This window comes from Lissotriton vulgaris, chromosome 3_1, assembly GCF_964263255.1.
Source record: "Lissotriton vulgaris chromosome 3_1, aLisVul1.2, whole genome shotgun sequence".
Lineage (NCBI taxonomy): Eukaryota > Metazoa > Chordata > Amphibia > Caudata > Salamandridae > Lissotriton > Lissotriton vulgaris.
This window is the reverse complement of record NC_141689.1, coordinates 162,137,247-162,145,502: the sequence shown is the minus strand read 5'-3', so window position 1 is coordinate 162,145,502 and position 8,256 is coordinate 162,137,247. Positions and strand designations below refer to the sequence as shown.

The 8,256-nt window shown below is 45.2% G+C and overlaps 1 protein-coding gene across 1 annotated transcript in view; it reads right to left on the bottom strand.

Moving 5' to 3' along the window:
* Positions 1-568: 568 nt before the first annotated feature.
* The window catches only part of LOC147726153 (C-C motif chemokine 19-like), a 39,550-nt gene continuing 31,862 nt past the window's right edge, over positions 569-8,256 (bottom strand). The window contains exon 4 of the mRNA XM_086960259.1: positions 569-1,873. Coding sequence (XP_086816385.1) covers positions 1,850-1,873 — 24 coding nt within the window. The 3' untranslated portion in view covers positions 569-1,849. The remainder of the gene's footprint in view (positions 1,874-8,256) is intronic.

The window sequence follows — 8,256 nt, the reverse complement described above, 5'->3', positions numbered from 1 at the left end:
CTTTTACGTGTAGCTTACAAAAGCTTGAGTCTTCTGCCTAAGTCAGGAATGTTTGTGTGCACACTCATAATGTCCTCAAATGTACTCATGATATACCGGCTAAACATATGTGTGCGCCTTAAGACATATTCTCACTTCTTGTGATGTCACTTCTTGTAAAGTCATGGATGTGATACCACTTCCTCTGATGTAACTTCCTGTGATGCCACATGTAATTTCATGCACTGTGATGTCATGGGCCATGATGTCACGTGCCGAGTTGTCACCTGCATACTGCCCACCTTGGTCAGTCCCCCCACTTTTTTGGGGGGACTTGTGCCCTGGAATTAACAGATGGTGACATTTGTTACCCATATCTGCATTCTAACAGACTTCAGCCACTGGAAACACTGCCAGAAATTACTAGGATGTGCTTCGGTGTTACCAACAAAACGTCCATAATTTCTGCCAATGTTAAAATGTGTCAGAGTGGAGAAACCGTCCACTACCTGCGTTCTGAGAGTTATTGATTCTCGCCCAGCGACAACACTGATACAGGCACATGTCGCGAAAAGCACCACACAGAAACTTTTAATTGTATCATTTATTGTATTAAAAATATACTTTGAGAAAAGTTAAAAATATAGAAATCAGAGATTGTAATTGCATTAATCGTGCATGAAAAGGTACAGCCATAAACTACATGCTCCCACCCTCTCCCAATGTACACTAGTGACTAAGAAACAGTCATCATATGCAGAAACCAAAAAGCTCTAGTCACCATCACCACAGAGCAGCTTTACAACATAAAGTCCTATGTCACCAGATCCCTAGTCCTCTTCTGTCACTTGTGCCATCGCTGCTGGGATTGACAGGTGCTCATCTGCATGAAAGGGGGGAAAGCCGAGCTCTCCTTCTAAGAGGGCGTTTGATTGGATATTTTCATGGTCCACAGGCTGGTTCACACATTTGCACAATATATCAGCATAAAAACCAGACTGAGGACAGCATTCAGCGCAGCAATACTTGGCCAATTCACAAGGAACCTTGCAATCCAAGCTGGAAAGATCACATTGCACAGAGTTAAGAATTTCCAAGAACAGGTCACGCGTCGAGCTCGCGGGCCTGACTACGGCGCACGCGGCTTGGGCCTGAACGGTCTTGTCCCGCAGCGCCCAACAGGCAAACTTGGGATCCTCATTAATCAGGTGAGAAAGTATCAGCAGCCTGTGCAAGAAGTTACAATAATGTATTCTTCTTTAAATCTAAGGGCATGGAAGGGGACTCTGGGAAATGGGGGTCTGTGGAATAGAAAAGATGCTCGGCTCGCCCTGTCTTCCTAGGGTCCCTTAGAGAATCTAGCACCTCCAATCAATTTATTGAAAACACGCATAGTACTGTAAAAACTGTTGATATTGAATGGGACAAACATTTAAATGACCACTCATCATGCATGCCACACCACTATACGTCACCACTATAGATGCATGCATCCTCAGAGTGGACAAGCTTCCTTCTCTGTCATACACAGACTGAGCTATCTAATTCACATTTTGTTTCACAATGGCAAAATAACTCTTCCCAAATGACCATCACGTCTGTCGCAGGGATTTCCTTTCCAAGAAGTCAGAAGAGACACAAAAGAAAACACAGTTTGATGGGGAGGACAGGGTGCAGGACAGATGCCTTCACTCTTTTGCTGTCTGCCCTCAGAGACCCAGCTTCACATTTGAAAGGAATACAGCCCTCGCCCTCAGCATCTGCCGCTAGGGAAGCTGGGAAGGGATGAAGACTTCAGATGTTGCCCCCGAACTTCTTGCATCCTTCACTTCCCAAGGTCACGGGTCAGCCTTGGGTGGCATCATTGTGGCTAATAGCTGCTGTCCTGCTTAACCTTTAAAAAACAAATCAGACAATATGTCCTGTGTAGGAGGCCAGCATGTTTCATGACATATGCATTTTGTCCTAGTAGTCACTCCCTAGACATCAGAATCGCAGAGTGATACAAATCTTAGGCATTATTTGATACATCACAAGTCAACTTTATACGCTAACACCATGGTCAGAAAATAAGTTACATCTTCAAAAAAGCAGGCATAGTTTCTTTCTACAGCACTCTGATACCTGATGGTCACTGTTTGTGCTTTATAAAACACTATAAATAATTAGATGTCATATTGAGAGGGCCATTGAGAGAATATAATCCTTGCCTTGCGTTTGAGATCTGAGTGACAAAGTGAAAGTATCTGATGAAGGACGCAACACAATAGAGCTCACATATGGCAATCTCATGGTTCCACAGGACCACTAAACAGGTTTGCTAGTTGTAGTAAAGAAACAATTCTTATTGATGGATTTCAGTATGAACTTCAATGTTTATCTATTTATATAGAACCAACATGGTACCCCTCAGCTACTCCAGAACACCAGGGGCAAGATGGAGGCCATAGTTGGGTGGTTATGTGCTTGGTGGGGTGTTAGTAACAGACTGAACTAGTTGTTCATTTGAATTCAGTGAATGACAATAAACCTGCCAGTTTATCACAGTTCATGGTGCCATAACCCCTGATGAATCTCCTGCTGAGGCCTAAGAAGGGGCTCACCTCTGTCTGGGTCTTGGGGGTTTCTCCCATGCCAGGGTAGTTTGAATTTTGGTCTGGAGGGGCTGCACTTTGCCCCCACCAACTTGGTGTCCCAAGTTGACAATTGAGCCCTGCCCTATCTGCCACTTGCTCACCTTGATAGTCTGGTCAGGTCTGCTTTCTCCAGGGCCTGAAACACTTCCTGGAGGTGGAACAGGTGATCTAAAAGGAATGGAAGGTAGCAATGTTGTCCAGGTAGGTGCCACTGAAAGCCTCCATACCAGCCAGGAACCTGTTGAACAGTTCCTGGAAGGTGGCAGGAGCATTCCCCAATCCAAAGGACATCACCCTGACTAGGAATTGGCACTCCGTTGTAAAGAGCGCTTTCCTCTCCTTAGCCCTCTCAGTTAAGGCAATCTGCCAAAGCTCGTACATTATGTCAAAGGTGCTCAGCAACTTGGCAGTTTCTAACCGATAAATAACCTCCTCAGGATGGGGTGAGTGCCAGTCTTGGTGACTCCACTGAGATCAATGTAGTCCACACATAACCAGAGTTCTTGTGTGGCACCTGGTGGGGTAGCCTTTGGGAGTACAACAACTGGACTAGACTAAGGGCTGTTAGAGTGCTCAATCGCTGCTAACTCCAGCATCTAGATACCTCTCCTTGATGCTGGCTCTCACCTTCTCAGACAGCCTGTAGATTTGATTCTTAACAGGCATGCTGTCCCCAGTGTTAATATCACAGGTGCACCAAATGGTGATCACTGGGGTCAGTGAGAAGAGGAGGCGAACTGACTCAGCAAGTAGGGACAGTTCCTCGGTTGCTCTGGGGTCAGGGTAGAAGAGAAATTAACACCTTCCACTGACCCAACCTGCTCCTTGGAAGATAGCAGATCTGGAGAGGTTTGCCTTCCTCCTCCAGTCCTTTTTCGGTCACCAGGAGCATGGTGACTCCAGACCTCTCATGTATGGATCCATATGTAGGACCTTCAAGGGCTTCCTTAGGGTATGGAGATCCACTAGGTAGGTGCCCTCCCCTTGCGCTTTTTCATCTGAAAGGGCCCGGTCTACCAGTCCTGCATGGCCCGGGGTTCCAGTGGCTCCATCACCCACACTTTTTCACCAGGCTGAAACTCAACTATAGTTGCTTTCTGGTCATGACATAGTTTCATAACAACTTTTCTCATCTGAGTCCGGAGTGCCAACATATAGCAGACTACACCCTGGGGGATTTTCATGGTTGTTTTCTCCCACTCCTCCTTCATTAGGCTGAGAGGCACTCTGACAGGGTGGGTGGCCATACAGAAGCTCACAGGGGCTAAACCCCACTCCCTTCTGTGGTACCTCCCTGTAAACAAACAACAGGCATAGTAAGAGGGCATCCCCTTCCATCTTGCAGGCTCAGACAGACCCATGATCATGCTTTTGAAAGTCTTGTTGGTCTGGAGATGATATGTTTGGGAGAAGCTGTAGGTTACTAAACTTGTCTCACAATAACTTCATGAATGCAGGCATGAAGTTATCCCGATCAGATAATACCTCCTTGGGGAAACCCACTCAGGTAAAGTTCCCCATCAGTGATCTGGCCACTGAGTGCACAGTCACTGTTCTCAGGTGTATAGCCTCCAGGTATGGGGTGGCATGATCCACCCAGTCCAGGCTGACCCTGTTGTCTAACGCAGACTTGGGGTCTAGGGGTTTCACAATGTTAATGCCCACCCTCTCAAAGGAGGTGCATACGACAGGGAGAGGTACAAACTGTGACTTTCACTTTCCCCCTGACTTCCCACTTGCCTGGCAGTTTGGACAAAATCTACAGAATGCATCTGAGGTCACTCTCATTTGGGGCCAACAAAAACAGCTGACAAACCTGGCAAAGGTCATGTCTTGCCCCAGATTTCCTGCTATGGATACATCATAAGCCACACCCAGTAGAAAGACCCTGTAGCACTGGAGGACCACCAACACATGGGTTGTACCAGGCTCAGGAGCCAGAGGCTCTCTATACAGGAGGTCCTTCTCCCAGTACATCATGTGATCTCCAGAGGTGTGCCAGCTGCCTGGGCCTACACCGGCCACCGTAAGGCACTCTTTCTGGGACTTGCAGAATTCCTTCCTGATAGGCACTCCATCACTTTGCCAGCCAGCCAGCTCAGGCAGATTCCCCAGGGCAGCAATGTCCTTCCCTGTAGGTCCTGGGACGCCATCCTCAGGCTCAGCCTCCTCCCTGACAGTGGGAGATTTAGGTGCGGGTTTCCCATGCCCCTTGCCCTTCCACTTTATGGCAGATACCTGGACCATTTTTCCCGGCACCAGGTTTTCTCGACTTCCCTTTTCGGGGACAATGGATCGTACATTTTAGCACACTCACTCAAGCAACCCTAACATCTCCAGGTGGGACCCGAGCTCCGTCTCCTTCCAAATGTCGGTACCAAGGAAGCTATCCACAGACATGGCTGGACTCACTGCTACTCTCAAGGAACCTGAGTCTCCCCCGCCTCTCCCCCATTTAAAGGGATCCAGAGCTACAAGATAGCGACTCTCAGGGTTGTCAGCTACTACAGCCTGGTGGAATATATTTGGGATTACCGGCTCTGTGGACACCAGATGACACCTGACAGTAGTCATATTGAAGCTTTTGTCTCTCAGAGCCTCCACCCGCTGCCCATTGATGGTAAATCACTGCCTATACCTTTTAGTATTATTAGGCATATGGACTTTTGACACCATCTCTCTGTTACCCAGGGACACTAGAGTAACTTCTGCAATACCTTACATGCTAACAAGGACAACCTACTACCCAGACTACACTATTCATCCCTGATGTCTTCATTTGGCGTCCTCCTTGATGTGCCCCTTACCTGTAGCACTGATAGTGTTTGGTGGAGAACTTCCCTGAGGATTTCTTCTCAGGAAAACAACTCTTCTTTTAGTCTGGTTGGGACTGGGAATCTTTACCCTGGCAACTGTTTTGCAGGCATTTTAGGTACTCCTTGTTTTTATTTTCATCTCCCCCCTCTTCCTTCTGGTGGGGACCCTATCCATCCTTTTGAAGATCGTCCCTCAGATGCCTTCTTGGACACTCAGGTGCTGACCCAGAGGCCTGCCTTCCTAGGTGAAGGAAGGTGTTGGCAAAACTCTGTAAAGAAATTGTTGAGTATGTCCTCTCACAAAATCAGGTCATATACATTCAGCACATTAAAATCACTCAATTTACTGTCCCTCACAGAACCACTTTGTGTCTTACTGGTGTAATCAAGGAACTCACTTGAACCCAGGACTGCCAGAGCGATTCCAAGAGCTAGTTTGCTGGACTCTAGTTCAGAGCCACAGGGACATAACAGGCTCCCACCATCTAGCTTGAGTGAGAACTAACGTCCCAAGAGGTGCCCCTCCTGTCCTAGACTCTTTGTGGTGGTACTAAATGTGCCCAGATAGCCTAAATCCAAAACTTGGGACTTAGATTATTTTTGGCTAAAAACTTGTCTGAGAACCGAGGGAAAACTGGGCCCAACCTGCTGTTCAGTCCACACAATGTGCATCGCCGGCCGGCCTGACTTCGCAGCCACTTCCATTATGGTATTCTCCACAGCAGCAAATTTTGTTTAGTGGTCCTGTTTCAGATTTTTGTCAAAGGTGTATACGGCCTTGTGGAACTCTTGTCGACTACAGTCTCCTCCATCCTCCCGCTGGAGATTTTCAACTTCCATAATAGTGACTACGTCCAAGCGTAGAAATCTTCACTGTGACTTCGTCCAACGGCTCTTTTATGACGAGGCTCCCTACTTTACACATTGCCTCTCAGTTAAGCCTGACTAATTTGTGTACCAAGCTAACCAGAGTTAAGCAGAGGTTATTTAAGTGTTTTTTTGTGGTTCACCTTGCCAGGTATTGTAGTTCTTGCTTGACCTCAGCTAACACTCCAGTTAACCAACAACTCAATTTCTCACACTGCCCTCTGAACCTTTAGGTCCCACCTTAGCAGTAAGTTATATGTATTAAAAAAGAAAATATTAATGCTTGTCAAAAGGTGTATTTTGCCAGGTTGAATTGGCAGTTTAAAACTGCACTACAGGCTGCAGTGGCAGGCCTGAGACATATTTTTACAAGACTACTTTATTGGGTGGCAGAATGAGTGCTGGAGGCCCACTAGAAGCATTGCATTTATAAGCCCTGGGTACATGCAGTACATTTTTTACTAGGGACTTAAAAGTAAATTAAATGTGCAAATATGGTGTAAGTCAATTCTACTAGATATTAAGGAAAGAGCACAATCAGTGTAGCACTTGATGGCAGTGTTAAAATGCACAGAGTCATAAAGCAAACAAAAAATAATTCAGCAAAATAGGAAGAATGAAGGCAAAAGGTTTGTGGGAGTGCCACACCAAGGATCTCAGGTCTAACAAAATCAATAAGTTCTTTCATCATAGATAAAAACATCTTGATTGATTGCTTTAAAATAAAAGTTATTATTTTATATTTGGTTTCAGACTGCTATTAGCCAGACATTTACTCTGACATGGCCCTGATCCTCATATTTTCAGTCCTTTAATTAACACAAATAAATATGTAGACACCTTGAGAGATGGTAGTCTAAACTGACACTATGTTTATCCTGCGTCTAAATCAACTCACCATGGCACTAGAGAGAACACTCAAGGTCTTCTTGCAGAAATATGCATTGCAAAGGATAGCCTAACTATTGTATAGGTCTTCCTCTGCAACCCAAAGTCAATTCCACTTGCAACTTTATTCTTAAAAGGGTCTTTTTGCATAATATTACATTTATATTTACCAATAGTTTTAGGAGACTTTCTTACAAATAATTTACCCTCACTCCAATATAAAAAATCTAATGAATTGTATAGGCTCCAAAGTGTTTTATGGGAATCAAGCTAAAAAACATTCAGGAAAGGACGTTGCCCAAACAATAACAATTCCCACAAGGTTTATCACAAGACACATTTTGATAAATGTGACTTGAATTAAAGGAGGTGCATCTTATCAAGTTTTCTAATACCAGAAAAAAATGCAGGTATGTTTGGAAGTCTGCTAATGCTTAAAAGAAAATTACCCAATAGAAGTGAGTGTATTATGTTTTTATTTGAGGTCACCACAATCTGCTCATATAAGAGGGTAATCCTGAAATCAGGTCTCCTTGTCTGACTTTTCAGGGGAAGAGGTTTGGTCAGGTGGTAAAACTGTTGACTTTACACCCTGGAGACTTGGAGTCCAAACCTAGATTTGGTACCTGAACAACCATTGGGTGAGCCTGGACAGATCATTCTGATTCCTACGCATGAATGTGCGTATTTTAGGATGAATATGTTGTCAGGTGTACTGTCCCAACCATGGCAAATCTCTCCACTACTTCTTTATGTAACCATTGCACTGCAAGCAGTCTAATGGACCTATCTGCTACTATGTGCAACATTTGTGGAAAAAACTCTCAGTTTACAAATAAAATCCAAGCCCCTGAAGGCCAGCCCATCAAGTGGCAGTAATGACTAGTGAAAAGGGTATAATGCTTTGATGTTGTTACATTATGAGTACAGCAGGATTCAGAACACGTGGGTCAAACACCCAAACCAACCCCTCAGGTGAGTGCTTCCCCTCTACCTTCCCTTTCTTTCCCCTCAAAGGTGGGCAGAAGACTGAAGTATTTCGTAAAAAATTGGGAATCCATCACTCAGGA